Here is a 16,848-nt window from a genome sequence, read left to right as displayed (position 1 = left end):
GCGGCCCGGAGTGGGGAAGGGGGTTCCTGGATTTGATTGGATCAGGCCAGTGCCAATAAAGAAAATTAACCAATGGGCCGCTGTGAGTTCTTTATGGGCTGGCCTGGCCTATTTATATCGGCGATTCGGCCCAAAAGTCCGTCGGCCCACCGGGAAAATGCCCAGTATGCCAGATGGCCAGTCCAGCCCATGGGTTAGAATATGGCGCTGTCTCATGTGACCTTATTATTTGTACACCCTGTGACTCTACAAATCACAACATGTAAACAGGAACATGTTGGCGTTATTTTGTCACTTATTCAGAGCAGTAGGCTAGTTGGAACCAGTTACCTGCAGGAACTGTGCTAGGCTAAGCTAATGCTGGAGCCGTCACAGCATTACAGCACACACAGAGATGAGAAGGGTATGTATGGACTTGTCTAACTCTGGGGGTTACTTTGAGTAAGCTAAAGTCCCAATAAGTCGGCGTGTTCCTTTAACGACATCTTGGACTAAGTCCCCTTCTTCCATGGGTTTTAGTACTTGATAACTAAGAATGTTTTAAAATGGCTCCCTCACTGTGCAGTATGTGTACTGATATTGTAGTAAACTAGTAAAAATGTTCTTCCTTTTGCCAAATAGGGACCGCAGATGCAATGTTACCAAGTATGAATGTCCCACGCTAACAGATTTTAAACAAATTTTTCCCCTTATATGTGCAATGTCTTACTTGCATGATTTAACCATGCCAGTGGATTATTTATTTTTTAACTTTAATGTTTGTTTTTTAAAAGGGCTGTGAAAATAATGCGTTAATTTCGATTAATTAATCTGACAAAAAATAACGCGTTAAAAAAATAACGCAGATTAATCCATTCCATATTGACGTTTGACCCGGAGCCGTTCTAGCCACTATTCGACTGTAAAATGAAGGAGAGAGACGAGAATGTGCTGCCTGGATCATTGATTGGAACATTTAGCTACTTGTTACTTCTTCCTGCCAACCCTGGCTACCGAAATCTGGTGCCACTGATGTGTCTTCTCTTCTCTCTGATGCTCTGAAACGGACGATACAGGCAACACAAACACCGCTGCGCACGCGCTAGTTAACACTATACTCGACAGTAGCTAACGGTAGTCTTACCGCTAGCTAGTAGCTGGATTAAACAGTTAAAATGCTGACGCGCTAACGCTAAACGGTGTAAAGTTTGACTGTTTTACTGTAGAGGATTCAACACCGGTATGTAACAATCTGCTAGCCTGACCAGCCAGCTGCCACTAGGGTGCGTCTAGATTTCTAGGCTAACAATCTGTAGCTGCCGTCGGAAAAACAACACAGACGGTGCGTTCAATGAAACTGGTAAACTACAGCCTCGTGGTGCATTTGAAGTTATTGTAAATGTCCTTTTCCCATCTGGTGGTTGTTTTTGTCGTTCAACAGCAATTTACTAGTGAAATAAGTTATTGTTATAGATTCATTCAAATCATTTAATTTTGACCATATGGCCTTAGCAATAAACAAGCCCTTCTTTAATGTCACCGACTGTTGTTTAGTACCCTTCTTTTTTCTTTTCTTTTTTTACTTTCTTAAAAAGTATTGGTTCATTAATTATGTATGTGATTAATTTCGATTAATTAATCACAGAGTATGTAATTAATTCAATTACATTTTTTAATCGATTCACAGCCCTAATTTTTAACTAACCTGGTGTTGGTCTGTCTGATCTCCAGGGGCGATGATAATCGGTCTTTCATGACTTCTCCTTTTCCTCAACTCAATTGTGATGGTTTTTAACTCTCAGCCAGAACTAAAGATAATGGTAGTTTTAAACCAATACAAAGGGTTGCAATGCGTCTAATTTTGTATGTAATGAGCACACAAATGCCCCGTCCTCATCATCCAATAAAAGTGTGGGCTCACTCATCTCTTCTTGCTGGAATGGGTCACAGTTAAAAGGTTTAAGTTATTTGCATGAGGTACAGGTTACGGTTTTAGTATTGTATTAAGGTTTAGGCTGATACACTTGACCAAAGTATGAAAAGCATATAAAGTCAACAAGATAGCGTGAAGGCTGAAATTTCTAATTCAAAGTCTTAAATTGAGAGAAAAAAAGGGCTGTAGTTTACCTGTCCTAAATGAATGCTGGTTTCAGATTAGCTGCAGCTGAGCCTCAAATGATGAAACAAGGAGTTCCAATTTGATTATGGATGTTATGGACAGAAAATCCTAAACGCTAATGCATTTTCTAATTATCTTGACTCACATGAGTATTTAGGCTTGAACGTTCCACAACACAATGGCACCGTACCATATTTCAGTGTAGTATTTCTCACTACATAGTAGCAAACAAAACTATGCTTATCACCTCTGTTACTGCTTTACTCTAATTGTGTTCCTTGTTAGCAAGTTCAATGTTATTACTTTGGACTGAAGCTTCAATTCAACAGAAAACTTTACAGAATTGTTTGTCATCAGCAAGCATTTCCAAATGCATAATGATCCACCTTAAGGCACATATTAAACTGGGCTCATGCCCAATCTCAAAAGAGAGTTTACACTGGGCTCTTCAGATGTCTAACGGGTCGTGTGACTTCTTGAGACTCAGGATTCAGAAATGCATTTATTATTAAGCTGTGATGACTGAGCCTTGGCATTTACAGACACCTTGTTTGTTGGCTTTAGTTTCTTGTTACGAATGTCCATATTTCTAGCTTCAGGCTGGTTGGCCCACTTGCGTTGATAATTGCAGTAGTAACAGCTCTGGTAGACTATGAAGTAAGGACTGCGAGTGCGTTTTGTACAGCGGCAGTTTCTGTTGCACATCGGGCAGTTCTTCATCAGCTGCAGAATAGCCTCCTCATCCACAATGTGCTGCAGAGTTGGTCTGGTTTGGGGCAGAAAAGAGAGCTGAGAAATGATAATGACTGTGGTTGTACAGAGCACGGCTAGAGCTCAAAACATACACAAGTTGCCACTATGGATACATTGTTGCAGGTGCAACGGTGGTGTTTAACCTGCATCACTGCAACTGAATGGGGTATAAGTAAGCTCTGAAGTATTATACTGTACCACAGACTGTCTGCCTTTATGTTAAGCTACATGGTTTAGTTAACACATTAGGGAAACATGATCAAAGTTAATTATTGACTCACTTCTCCATGGTTGCAGTGCTCGTCTCTGGGAAATTTGCTTGAATGCCTGTGAATAAAAATAAATAAATAAAAAAAAGTCAAAATCTTTTAAGTTGAAAGTAGTTAGTCCTTTTCAAACCATTTAAAAGTCCCATGGCAATAAAATATCACTTTGAGTTTTTTTTAACATTAATATGAGTTCCCTCAGCCTGTCTATGGTCCCCCAGTGGCTAGAAATGGCGATAGGTGTAAACCGAGCCCTGGGTATCCTGCTCTGCCTTTGAGAAAAGGAAAGCTCAGATGGGCCGATCTGGAATCTGGCCCAGAGAATTTGGTCCACCCATGAGAGAGAGAGAGACATCATGGCTTTCAAACGAGCAAAGTGGCAGTTGGTCAAGACCACACCCCCACCCTCCACCTTGCCCGCCCCCCGCCCCCTCTCTCCTCCTCAATAGCTACAGACACAGAAATGGCACATACTAAGGAAAGCTCATTGTAGGACTGGCTCTAGTGGCTGGAATTTTGCACCAAGGCTGAATTTCGGGAAAGAGACTTCAGATACAGTATTAGGGGACCACTAAGGTCTATATAAAAGAGACTTCAGATACAGTATTAGGGGACCACTAAGGTCTATATAAAAGAGACTTCAGATACAGTATTAGGGGACCACTAAGGTCTATATAAAAGAGACTTCAGATACAGTATTAGGGGACCACTAAGGTCTATATAAAAGAGACTTCAGATACAGTATTAGGGGACCAATAAGGTCTATATAAAAGAGACTTCAGATACAGTATTAGGGGACCACTAAGGTCTATATAAAAGAGACTTCAGATACAGTATTAGGGGACCACTAAGGACTATATAAAAGCATCCAAAAAGCAGCATGTTATGGGACCTTTTAAAACCAACAAAAAAATCTGAATTTATAATAGAATGGACTCTACTGGACCAATTTTAGGACATTAGCAGCCAACAGAAGCTGGACAAACTGTCTTCACCAGGCTGAGGAACATAAGAAATGTATTGGACAAAAATAGTTTGAGTAGTACACAGGAAGAACACTCACCTGTGCTCCTGACCTGGCCAGGTGAGCTGTCCATTCCTGCCCAGGTGCCATGCAGCTGTAAAATACAACACACCTGGTTACAGTCAACATTGTAGTCTTTAACTACTACAAACAGAAATTAGTATGGCAGGGAACTAAAATACATAGCAATACATTCCTCAGTGTGTGCTATATTGACTGACCAAGCTGCCTCGCAGCTAATGTTACTTTCGTCAACGAACATGACTTAATATCGTCGTCAACGAACCTTTATTACGTGACGGAGACGAAACGCAACGTAAATGCTGGTCATGTGACGAGGACTATAATTAAATGTATAATGCAATATTGTTGATGAATAAAAACGACACTAAATGTGGTTTACAAAATTGAAACTATGCTAAAATGTCTTCATTTTCGTTGACCAAAACAAGACGAAATGTAACGTTATTTCGTCTTGTTTAGTTGCGTTATTATTTTGCAGTATTTCTGTTCCCTGCGTCTCACTTCAGGGGCTGCATCAGGTCGCACTCAGGTCACACTGCGCAGACGACGTTACTTCCTCAAGCCCTGTCTCGGCATTATTTAATTTAGAAGATGCAGCGGTGAGTTAGAGAGTTTAGAGAGCGAGACGAGCGTAAACGACAACAGACAAAGTGACTGACACAGAGAAAGGGACCGATGGCAGCAGGCCAGCCGGGGTTCGTCTTTGGGAGAAAACGAATAAACGACATTTGGAAAAACTTTCATTACATAGAAGTGGAAAAGAGAACTGAATGTGTTGTGGAAAAAGATGGAGAGAAATGCGGCCACAAAATCACAGGAAAAAACACCACGAACCTTAAGAGACATCTCAAGCCATTCCATGATGAAATTGAGTCAAGACATTAACGTTACTTTCTATTTTAGAAAGCTAATGCCAACTCATGAGGCTGTGGTTAATGTGTCTCATTTTAACGTTAGCTGTGTGACTAATGTGTGTGTGTGCTTAATTCCTACCTGACTGACTTGTTGGCCAACATTTTGGTTTTGTCTATACTACTAGGTACTTAAAACTATATTGACTGGATTAAATAGAATTGCATTACCAAAAAGAGACTAAAATACAATTTTCATTGACTAAAACTAGACTAAAAGCGGCTGCTGTTTGAATACTCTCGGCTCCAGGGCCAGATTAACAATTCCATGTGCCCTGGGCAACAAGACTCAAGGCCCCCCCGCCCAAAAGCAACTATCGCAAAGTTGCTATCATCAAGACCATATAGCCCATACTTCTATACTAACAAATCAGGCTTCTGCACGTCTCAGTGGTGATGTATGTACAATAGCCTCAGCATAAAGTGCATTCAAGAGACAGAACAGATGCACAAATGTTTAACATAACTTTATACGATGAATCTATCACAAAACTTGGTGGCTACAGAGTAATTATTAAATGTTGCAATATGTAGCCAATCAATTATCTTTTGACCGTAACAGTGAAATAAAGCAGACAGCTAGGGAAGCTTTAACTTAAAACCAGAGATTATTTCTAAAATGCAAAATGTGAAATTATCACATCATCATCATGAATCTTGCAATTAGTGTGTAAGGAGTAAAAGTAAACCATTGCCTACACTACTGCATGTAGTTCAAAGTCAAGATCAGGTTTATTGTTTCACAATCAACTATATCAACATTTTATGTTGATGCACTACTATATATTCTTATTATTTTATTTTAACAAATGGGCCTTACAACTGGCCTCTTCCTCCCGGTCATCTTCATCCTCCTGATCACTCTTTGCTTCTGTCCCTCTCTCTGAATCTACAGCCTCCTCTTCCTCCCTGTCATCTTCATCCTCCTGATCACTCTCTGCCTCTGTCCCTCTCTCTTAATCTATAACCTCCTCTTCCTCCCTGTCATCTTCATCTGCCTCTTCCTGATCACTCTCTGAATCTACAGCCTCCTCTTCATCCCTACGACATTCTGACGGCTGAACAGTACGGTCTCCTCAGCATCTTCCCTCAGATTTGCACAGAAGAGGAAATTGACATTGTTAGAACTTATACAAGTCCTGATGATTGATTATTAATGAACTGAACGTACTCCGACAAAATGTAGCTTTTAGCTAATGTAGCTAACTTCCTCTCACCTCAGCTGCTATACCTGAACTTAAAGGAACACGCTGACTTATTGGGACTTTAGCTTATTCACAGTAACCCCCAGAGTTAGACAAGTCCATACATACCCTTCTCATCTCTGTGTGTGCTGTAATGCTGTCTGACGGCTCCAGCATTAGCTTAGCCTAGCACAGTTCCTGCAGGTAACTGGTTCCAACTAGCCTACTGCGGCTACGGTAAGTGTTCCGTTATGTTTTTAGAGGACTAGCTACTGTAACAGTGGCAACGTTAGTAACACTATTACATGAATAGGGTGGTCCCTACTATTGCAGTTGTTCTCGGGCTCCATGTATGCCCTGTAATGTTATTGTGTTGTCACAAATGCGCTTTTTCACCCCAGAATAAAATGACCGGTGCTAGAGCGAGCTCTCAAGACTGTAGCCTTTACTTTGCTAATGAATTGTAGGGGGGAGGGGAAGTTCTCATTTTGAGAAACCGTGACTTTGTTTGTGAAATAGTAGACTGCTGTCTGAGGGTTCATTGTGCGAAAACAATTTGCCTTGTGCTATTACTCTCCCCTTATTCTAATGTAGCCTATTGTAATGCAGTTATCCAGTGGTGTAGTCTAATGTATTGTAGTGGCTATACTGTCCTGTATATTTATATATTGGCCAGAATCTGCTTTTGGGGGAGGGGGGGCCATATCATAGTGGGGGGTCTGGGCTTCCTCTCCTAGGAGGATTCTTAGTGGGTATACTGCATATATTAGTGTATCATGTAGACTACACCACTGCAATTATCTAACATTACTGTATTATATGCTGTTGAATACATTTGGTTCAGCTGTAATAAATTGCATTTCAAATATATCGACTCCTGTAATAATAATAATAATGTTCTGTGATATGTAATCATCAGGATGAGCTGAGTGACCTGCAGCAGGATCTGCTGGAAGTTGAGAATGCTTCCAGCCTGTTTACAGGTTTACCACACTCAACCCCTCGAAAAACCTGTGCTGCACATACTGCAGAGTTCAAAGCCCCACTACCTTTGCAGCTCACGAGTCCTGCTCAGACAGCTAAAGGGACAAAGCCATTGATTGCCTTGGCACCCAGCTAGACACGTCAATTGGTAAGATAATTCATTTTTTGTCATTCAATGGTTTTATGCGTTCTGTGTGATAAGTGCAACAAGTCTTGCAACTAAGTACAATCTATATTTACTTTGTAGGACACGGCTTCATCGTCCATGATGATGGCTACCTGTAGGCCAAAAAAATGTCTAATCTTTGATGTAAGTACCAAGCCAGGTTATATATCCATTATAGGTACCAAACGTTATCAAAAGAATTATCATACATTTTGATCATTCAGTTGACACTTATCTTGATTATCATGAAATGCAAAATAGAACAGTAAAATAACTGACTATTGAATATCAATTTTTAACTGATGACAAACACGTTCCGCGTGTATCCATGTATGCATGTAAAGGTGAGTAGAGAAACTAAACTTTTCCATGTTGGTTTGTCATCAACAGGAAACACACCAAATTGATTATTCCGAAATGGATGTCAGTTCAACATCAGCCTTGGACATCAGTATGGCCTCAGAACCTGCCGCTGATCCTGCTGACTCCAGGTTTCTCCCTGACACAGGCCCGTCCACCTCTACCACAGGAAGCTCAGCAAGCATTCGTGGACAATTTAGAGGATGGAAAGAGAGGAAGTGGCTGGTTAATGAGTCCAAACTCATGGAACTATTCCAAAAATGCACTTTTTGTGGAGCTGCAATGTGTGATGTGAACCAAACTGTGAAAACATCTGGCAGCAGGATCAGAGTCACATGGCAATGTAACAGTGGACACACTGGAGATTGGGAATCATGCCCAACTGTCCGTGGAATGGCGGAGAACAACCTGCTAGCAGCAGCAGCAGCAGCAGCAGCAGCAGCAACACTCTTCACTGATGCTACTTACACAGACATTGCTGATTGGGCAGGGCTTTTGAACCTTCAGCTGCCCCAGAAATCCACCTACTATAGCATACAGTCCAGCTACCTGATTCCAGTTATCGCAGAAAATTACAAGCAGCAGGAGGACACTATAAGAGCAAGACTCATCTGCCAGACTCTAGATGGTGAGGAAGTGCAGATCTGCGGAGATGGGAGAAGTGATAGCCCAGGCCATTCCTGCAAATACACAACGTATTCCTTCATGGATGACTCCACCAATCAAATTGTATAATAATAATGATGATGATGATGATGATGATGATGATGATGATGATGATGATGATGATGATGATTATTATTAATAATAATAATTCCAAAAGTTCAGTAATTGTTCTAAAAAGTCTTATCAGAAATTTTATCACAAGTAGGCAGTAACCCTTACTTGTTCCCTCTAGGTGACCCAGGCCAAACGTTCTGTTGCGATGGAGCCAATGGGTTTCAAGAAAGGACTGGAAAAGTTCCTAGATGAAGGGATCGATGTAAAGGTTGTCACAACCGACAGACATCCCTCTATCAGGAAAATAATGAGGGAGGATTTTCAAAACAGAACACCAGAGGGCTGTTTCACAAAACCTAGATAGCGGATTAAGCCGGGATTTCCCAGTTACCCTGGCTCAATTTAGCCTTGACTCGGTTTCACAAAAGCAGATGCACCTAAATTACCATGGAGATTTATTCTGTGCAATTATCTAGTGCTGTAGGCTACTGTACATTCATGAAACAACAGGGAGAGGACACCCCAATGTTTTTTGGGAGAGGACACCACAATGGTTTTTGACTTTATATTTAGCTTGACGGAAATAACTGATGAATATACTGTTACATTCATGTTTACAGTGTGCATGGAATTTATCACTTAATTATTTTTTATAGTTTCTAGATTTTAGAGTCCAATTTCTTCAGTGTCTCTTTTCTATGTCCATATATACGAGGGAGCAAAGCATATCTATCTATAAATACTTGACAGGTGTCTTGCTACGGGAAGGAATAATTGCAGTGCCAAGTTTGACGTTGTTTGGATTAGAAATGCAAAAGATATCGTTAAATGTATATCGGTAAAAGAAGCACACATTGGCTTTTGCTGCTCTAGCCACTGGCCACTCTTCCTTACAATGCACACTGAGTGAGCACAGCACAGCACCAGAGACAGAGCGGGTTGAAGAAAGAAGCAGAGCTTTCGCAGCTGAAATGTGAAATACACCTCATACCCACAAACATGTGCAAAGTAGCACTACTTTGGACTGTCTTTGACTTTGAATAGACAAGCGACAATTCCCATATTTAAGGACGTTTCAGAATCCCACACATGCAAAGCACAACCAGCTACAGACAACAAGTGGCAGACAGAGCGTGATGCCACTTATAGGCAGGCTACCAGACACTGTTTTGGAGTCACATTGTTGCCAATATCACATGATGATGCATCACTCCACAAAATGGTTTGTCTTCTGTATCATCAAGTTATAATACTAATAACATTACCGTCAGCGAATCAAATCCATACTTCAACGTTAACCGTCAAGCCTCTAAGCCTATATGGAAATGAACACAAAGTGTTAAATTCGTTAACGATAATGATGACGAGACCGCCGTCATGACTGTGGTGATATCAACATGCAGTATCGGAAAAAGACAACACTAAAATGTTTTCGCTCCCTCTTTCTCTCTCTGAACACACTTATTAAATTCTGAATCTGCTACGTTCTCTTTCAGATAAATATAGTAGCACAATGCCTTCCTCTGATGTAGAAGTATTCTGTAAGTCAGTAGTAGGCTATACAGTGGAATTGCATATTAAGTGTTTTGGGGTCCTTCAGTAAGTAATTTTAGGGTACAATTTGGTTTTGGAGAAAGCTTCAAGCAGCTGTACCACAGGCCAAGCAATCGGCCCGTTCCAAACGGACACATTTTCAACAGGCACGGTACTAGTATGTTACAAGTGGGCATGTTAGAACCAAAATAACTTGGGATGTTTGGGACCTGCAAAGTTTCATACAGCTTCCAGAGCTAACTAGCTAATGCAGTTAGCAGTTCCTTAAACCAAGGGTCTGGACCAACAGAGCCCGTTGCTCTGGACGGAGACCAGTGAAGGCTATTAGAAGCACTTTTCCAGTGATCACTTGCTTTAGCCTACTGCGCAGCCTCCAACTGACAGAGACAGCGTAAATGTGACGTGAGCAACGTGTCTGAAAGTTGTAAGTCTTCTGGTAGCTGTGCCAAGAGTAATCTCAATCATTCCCAATCTTACAGAGACGGAGAGCGTAGGTATATGTAAGGAGATAACATGGGCACAGGCTAATTACTGATCACAAACATGCTAGTTAACATTAGTAATTAAACCTAAACAGCTAACGTAAGTCGAAACTGCCTGCAAGCTTCTCCTGTACTATACGGTAATTCCTCTACTATGTGACACAATCGTTAGCCTATTTTTACAAAAACGTCTGCTATGGAGCCATAACGTGAGGTACAAGGTAATGGAGCCTTTTATACATTGTCGTGTTTCTTTAGAAAACACGACAAAGCGGTGCTTACGGGCCCGGACCAATCAGGGGCCGCATCACTGGAAGATATTGATTGACAGCCGGGGGGCCCATATTGCATTTTCATTACTCGCGACAATCCCAGCAGTCCCACGTGCAGCCACTGACCAAGCGGGAGTGAGAACGGGTCAAACTCATTTCCTTGTTTCTGTTATGAAGGCGAGACGTCTGTGTGACTCGAACATCTCACATTTACCAACAAAACGTACAGTGAAAGACATCTCAGACCGTCCTGCCAACCTGTATACACATTGTGTGTACATTTTAACATCAATATACGCTGTAACATTTTTTCACTATAAAGTCGCTGAAGCTGCTGCAGTTTCAATACTGTTGGCTCTCTGCAGCGGGCATGGCTGCTGCTTCATTTCCCTCGCCACTGACGCACGCACGCAACACGCAACACGCAACACGCAACACACACACACACACACACAGCAAAGGCAAGGTCTAATTTATTTCTCATGTGCATAAGCAGGTAAAATTGCACAGTGGAATGTCAATGCTGACTCGCACACATCACCTTCCGACATCAATTTTATTTTTTAGGGTATTTTTTTTTTCCAAATGAGTTTGGGTCCTGTATGCTGAAAATATTTCTCCTTGTACTCTAATGTTATTGTCAGGAATTGCTGAGACGATGGAAGTCAATTCTACATCATATCTGTGGGGTCCATCGCTGGGAAGAAGATGGCATGGAACACAAATGCTACCACACTGAGCTGCCAGCGGACGAGCAAAGAAAGAAGAAGTGGTTGGCCGAAGACTCCCCTGCCTACAAGGTCCTTTATGAAGTGGTCCCGAATACACGCCTACTGAAAGACCTGGAACAAATGGCACTGTTCAAACACACGGGTATGTTTATCAAACACTTCACAGTTAGTGAATTGGCTCCATACATTGTAGTTTGTGTGAGAACTATTTCTGTGAAACTGGTTTACAATGTATTAGGCGGTAATATTGCACCACAGACAATGATGAACATTACATAAACTTCAACAGATCATGCACACAACTTGTAATCTGTGTTCCATGTATTGTTTATACAGTATCTTCTCATTTGTACGGTCTTTATTTCTGTTTTACTAGGACAACTTGAGGTCTTCCATAATGCCCTTCTCAAATACTGTCCCAAAAGATTGCACTTTGAATATGCATCCATGCAAGCGCAAACAATGTTGGCAGTCATGGACCATAATGAAAACCACAACACACAACGACAACAGGCAAAAACTGCGTCTAGTAAGTACTAAAAATATATTAATACTATAACCTCCTGATACTTCAGAGTTTTCAGTAATACACGTCAGTAATTATCTGTATGTCATTTATCACCTAAATATATAATTTCCCATATTTATCTTTTACAACATAACACTTGCTGGTATAACTTGCATGACATAATATAGCCTTCATCTCAGAATCATAACAGACCAAACTCCTCAGTCATGCTTGTTTTTATTTCAGGCCTACAAAGACACAATGTGGTTTTCCAAAAACAATCCAAACAATGGATTGCCAGACCTGTCTACCAGGAAACAACACAGACTTTCAGGAACGACATGATGGATGCAGTCATTCAGAGAAGGCTGGATCCATCGGTGAAATACCAAGACCCCGAAACCCATTTCAAAGTTCCCCGTTTGGCTGCTAACATCGCCAGAGTTTCAAAACCCAGGAAGGAGGATGTCATTTCCGGACACGCATCAAGGTTCACAGGTCCAGACTCATAATGGTATGATATGGTTATAAATAAATAAATAAATAAATAAATAAATGGTCACCCACCTACCATCCCATAGGCCTGTTTTTCATTATGTCACCACTGCCACCTAAAGTGCCTTTTTTGTTATTATTATTGTACATTGTTTTTGTTATTGTTGTCCAGCAATTTTAAAATAAATAACTATTTATTAATTTGTGGATTTCTCTTGTTCTCTTATCTCTCCTGTGCAAATCTGCCTTGTGTGGCCTACACAAGGCAGATATGCAATTTATTACAGCTGAACCAAATGTATTCAACAGCATATAATACAGTAATGTTAGATAATTGCAGTGGTGTAGTCTACATGATACACTAATATATGCAGTATACCCACTAAGAATCCTCCTAGGAGAGGAAGCCTAGACCCCCCACTATGATATGGCCCCCCTCCCCCAAAAGCAGATTCTGGCCAATATATAAATATACAGGACAGTATAGCCACTACAATACATTAGACTACACCACTGGATAACTGCATTACAATAGGCTACATTAGAATAAGGGGAGAGTAATAGCACAAGGCAAATTGTTTTCGCACAATGAACCCTCAGACAGCAGCCTACTATTTCACAAACAAGGTCACGGTTTCTCAAAATGAGAACTTCCCCTCCCCCCTACAATTCATTAGCAAAGTAAAGGCTACAGTCTTGAGAGCTCGCTCTAGCACCGGTCATTTTATTCTGGGGTGAAAAAGCGCATTTGTGACAACACAATAACATTACAGGGCATACAGTCATGTGAAAAAATTAGGACACCCATGCTAAAGTTGACTAAAAAGAGGAATAAAAAAAAAAAATCATCTTTTGGAAATTGATCTTAATGCCTTAATTAAAAAAAATTGGAAAAATCCAACCTTTAAGGACACCAATTATCTTTGTGAATGAATAATGTATCGTAAATAAATAAATGTTCTTCCTTAAAATACAGGGGGCATAAGTAAGTACACCCTATGTCAAATTCCCATAGAGGCAGGCAGATTTTTATTTTTAAGGCCAGTTATTTCATGGATCCAGGATACTATGCATCCTGATAAAGTTCCCTTGGCCTTTGCAATTAAAATAGCCCCACATCATCACATACCCTTCACCATACCTAGAGATTGGCATGGGGTACTTTCGATAAAATCATCTCTCAATGCAAATCAAACCAGCTATTAGGCTGACTGAAATAAAACCATGCCAATCTCTAGGTATGGTGAAGGGTATGTGATGATGTGGGGTAGGGCTGCAGCTATCGATTCTTTTTGTAATCGATTAATCTAGCACTTTATCGATCGATTAATCGGATAATTTTTTGTTGCGTTTTTAAACAACCAAAACTAGGGAAAAAAGCAACATTTTCAGAAAAAAAGCAACATTTGTATTGCCTACATTGCTTACAATATCATCTCTCGAAAAACTAAACATATTAAGTGCATTTAAGTGCCATATTACATTGTTTTTAAAGATTTTTTTTTTCAAATGATATCAACCTCAAACTAAGGCATACATTAAACATACATAAACATTACATTAAGTTGTGCAACTTAACTTTCAGAACTACAAGTTTCAACCTGAGACTGATCTGTATACAGACAGTAGTAGTAGTATTTTCATTTATATATTTAATTATAATGTCACACAGCTCTGTTACACGTTTGCTATTAGATTGTTGATCAGCTGTTTCTCCGTAGAGAGAGAGAGAGAGAGAGAGAGAGAGAGAGAGAGAGAGAGAGAGAGAGAGAGAGAGAGATGCGCAACAATCAGCTGTTTTTCCGAAGGGATGGTCAACGCGTCAGCTCTTTAGATCAGATCGTGGTCACCACTACGTATTTTCTTGTCTTTGATTTTGGTTGTTGTTGTGTTTGGTGTAGTTTCATCGTCCATACGACTCTGTGATTTACTTTGGTCCTCTTCGTGGAATGGATGATTAAGTTAGACTCCATTTTTCTGTTGAGATGCTAAAGCACTGACGTCGTGCTATTATCGTGGTAAGCTAGTTTGATTTTGCAGTAGACACACTGTACAGAGTTTTAGTTTTAATTACGTTTGAACTGATTCCAAATATACTAAATAAATATATATTTTTTATTTGTTGGTAACAAATAAATATACTTTCTGTCGTTTTCTCCAGCCTGTCTCTTCTCTTAGCCTCTCGCTATTTACACTCTGGTATGTGCCGCCAGCAGCAGACTGAGCAGAGTCTGCAGTGTTGCCAACTCCTCAGTAAGGAAAGTCGCTATTGGCTGTCCTAAAAGTCGCTAGATGACGTCATACGCTCATTTGCATACAGCTTCGTGGTTGTGTCAGCAAGGTAGATAGAAAAAAATTAGAAATCTTTAGCCAAATAATCACAAATTCAATACAGGAATTTATTTTACCTTATAATTATTAATTAGGTAGCCTATCTTTGAAGTGAAAAAAGAAAAAGAAAAAAAGAAATTCTACAATGGGATGGAGAAAGATTGATAAACAATTCTCTAAAAAGGCTGGGTTGCCCAGGGCCAGGCCAGCTCAGCGGCGACTTTCTCCCGTCACGTCCCGCTGTCTCTCCTACCTACACCGGCACCCGCACGCTGTCCGGCACGCTACCTGCATGCGCGCACTGTGCTGCTGCACAATGTGCACATGAGGAGAGAGCACAGAGGAGAGGGGCTGCTCCTCTGCTCCTCAGTCACAGAACAGAAGAGAGGTGAATGTTTTGGCGGCTACAGGGGAGAAATACCTTGCGTACTCGCTGGACAATACTTGTCGCTAGTCGCTTTTGTGAAAAAAAGTCGCTAAGGGGGTCTGAAAAGTCGCTAAATCTAGCGACAAAGTCGCTAAGTTGGCAACACTGAGCGCCTGTGCGACAGTAATAATGCTCCGTGCGGAAACACAGTCCGTCAGCGATACAACGTTGGTAACATTGATTTAACGAAGCTTCGAGGCAAGTCATTTTCATTTGTAATCGAATTATTCGAGGAATCGTTTCAGCCCTAATGTGGGGCTATTTTAATTCCAAAGGCCAAGGGAACTTTATCAGGATGCATAGTATCCTGGATCCATGAAATAACTGGCCTTTAAAAATAAAAATCTGCCTGCCTCTATGGGAATTTGACATAGGGTGTACTTACTTATGCCCCCTGTATTTTAAGGAAGAACATTTATTTATTTACGATACATTATTCATTCACAAAGATAATTGGTGTCCTTAAAGGTTGGATTTTTCCAATTTTTTTTAATTAAGGCATTAAGATCAATTTCCAAAAGATGATTTTTTATTCCTTTTTTTAGTCAACTTTAGCATGGGTGTCCTAATTTTTTTTCACATGATTGTACATGGAGCCCGAGAACAACTGCAATAGTAGAGACCACCCTATTCATGTAATAGTGTTACTAACGTTACCACTGTTACAGTAGCTAGTCCTCTAAAAACATAACGGAACACTTACCGTAGCCGCAGGGGATCCACTTTGTCCGGTCTGTATTATCGATGGAATGGCCGTATCCTTCAGCACACGTTTCATGGTCCTTGTGGCTAATTCCATTTTTTCATAATAATCATCCTCAGTGAAATGTTCTGAGCAAACACGATGGGTCTTGAAGGTGGCTACAGGTGTATTTGGATCCATATCCAGAGCAAGTAGCCATTGACTCAGCCGGTCAGCGTTTTTGGTTGGAAATCTATGAAACATCATGGTATTACCTGGTCTCCCCTGTTTATTGTCGCAGCTCTTTACAATACAGCGAACACCCATGATTGAAAACTAACTACTACTTCTAGTATCTAGTAATTGTTGACTCTATTACTCCAACTCTGAGCAAACTCCAGGCGAACTCTCTGCTCCGTGACCGGGCTTCTCAGGTGCTGCGAGAAAATCACTCCGCCCAAGTAGTGCTTCCGCTTTCTGAGAATATAGTTCCCACTTAGTATACGGTTAGAACAGGGCTGGACTCGACTGGGAAAAAAAATTGGCGCTGGCATTTTGGACCAGGCGGCCCACACCCACCGTTATTGGTCAGACACATTCCCTGCAGACAGTCCTCTTAAAATATGCGTGCATTCTATGATATGAGTTGCCTAGTGTTCAGCGTTCATGTGATCGTTTTGGATCCTTCAAGAGGGGTCTCAAGACTTATCTGTTGATCTTACACTTCACTACAATTCATTCATTCTTAGAGTTATGATTTGTATATTTATTGTATTTTTAATTATTGATATTTGATATTGTATTGCCATTATTGTTATTATTACTATTTTGCTTAATATTGGCTTAGAAACTTTAAAAACAGTTTACTGTTAATTT

The 16,848-nt window shown here is 40.6% G+C and overlaps 2 protein-coding genes across 5 annotated transcripts; one reads left to right on the top strand and one right to left on the bottom strand.

Annotated features, from left to right (window-relative positions):
* Positions 1-1,516: 1,516 nt before the first annotated feature.
* LOC120556994 (peroxynitrite isomerase THAP4-like) lies at positions 1,517-16,424 on the bottom strand. Of its 3 annotated transcripts, none has more exons than XM_039796993.1 (4): positions 6,390-6,521; positions 4,181-4,235; positions 3,133-3,178; positions 1,517-2,864 (listed from the first exon to the last, which is right to left on the bottom strand). In XM_039796993.1, the coding sequence occupies exons 1-4, from the start codon at positions 6,435-6,437 to the stop codon at positions 2,582-2,584; spliced, it is 432 nt and encodes a 143-aa protein (XP_039652927.1). In that variant the 5' UTR covers positions 6,438-6,521; the 3' UTR covers positions 1,517-2,581. The 3 variants fall into 3 exon arrangements, with proteins under 3 accessions (XP_039652927.1, XP_039652918.1, XP_039652935.1); XM_039796984.1 differs by lacking the exon at positions 6,390-6,521 and adding an exon at positions 15,994-16,424 and having other exon boundaries at positions 1,518-2,864; XM_039797001.1 differs by lacking the exon at positions 6,390-6,521 and adding an exon at positions 16,248-16,423 and having other exon boundaries at positions 1,518-2,864.
* LOC120556990 lies at positions 7,014-9,152 on the top strand. 2 transcript variants are annotated; one of them, XM_039796971.1, is made up of 4 exons: positions 7,014-7,392; positions 7,492-7,554; positions 7,801-8,398; positions 8,669-9,152. In XM_039796971.1, the coding sequence occupies exons 2-4, from the start codon at positions 7,510-7,512 to the stop codon at positions 8,740-8,742; spliced, it is 717 nt and encodes a 238-aa protein (XP_039652905.1). In that variant the 5' UTR covers positions 7,014-7,392; positions 7,492-7,509; the 3' UTR covers positions 8,743-9,152. The 2 variants fall into 2 exon arrangements, with proteins under 2 accessions (XP_039652905.1, XP_039652894.1); XM_039796960.1 differs by having other exon boundaries at positions 7,801-9,152.
* Positions 16,425-16,848: the final 424 nt, after the last annotated feature.

Source organism: Perca fluviatilis, chromosome 1 (assembly GCF_010015445.1).
Source record: "Perca fluviatilis chromosome 1, GENO_Pfluv_1.0, whole genome shotgun sequence".
Classification (NCBI taxonomy): Eukaryota; Metazoa; Chordata; class Actinopteri; order Perciformes; family Percidae; genus Perca; species Perca fluviatilis.
Note: the sequence above shows the minus strand (reverse complement) of the source record. Positions and strands in the feature narration are given on the sequence as shown.

Coding starts and splice junctions, on each gene's coding strand:
- LOC120556990 (XM_039796960.1), top strand. CDS start 7,510: ATGATGATGGCTACCTGTAGGCCAAAAAAATGTCTAATCTTTGAT. Junction 7,555..7,800: donor AAAAATGTCTAATCTTTGAT/GTAAGTACCAAG, acceptor TGTCATCAACAG/GAAACACACCAAATTGATTA.
- LOC120556994 (XM_039796984.1), bottom strand. CDS start 16,299: ATGGGTGTTCGCTGTATTGTAAAGAGCTGCGACAATAAACAGGGGAGA. Junction 4,236..15,993: donor GTGGATCCCCTGCGGCTACG/GTAAGTGTTCCG, acceptor TGTATTTTACAG/CTGCATGGCACCTGGGCAGG. Junction 2,865..3,132: donor AGCACTGCAACCATGGAGAA/GTGAGTCAATAA, acceptor GCCCCAAACCAG/ACCAACTCTGCAGCACATTG.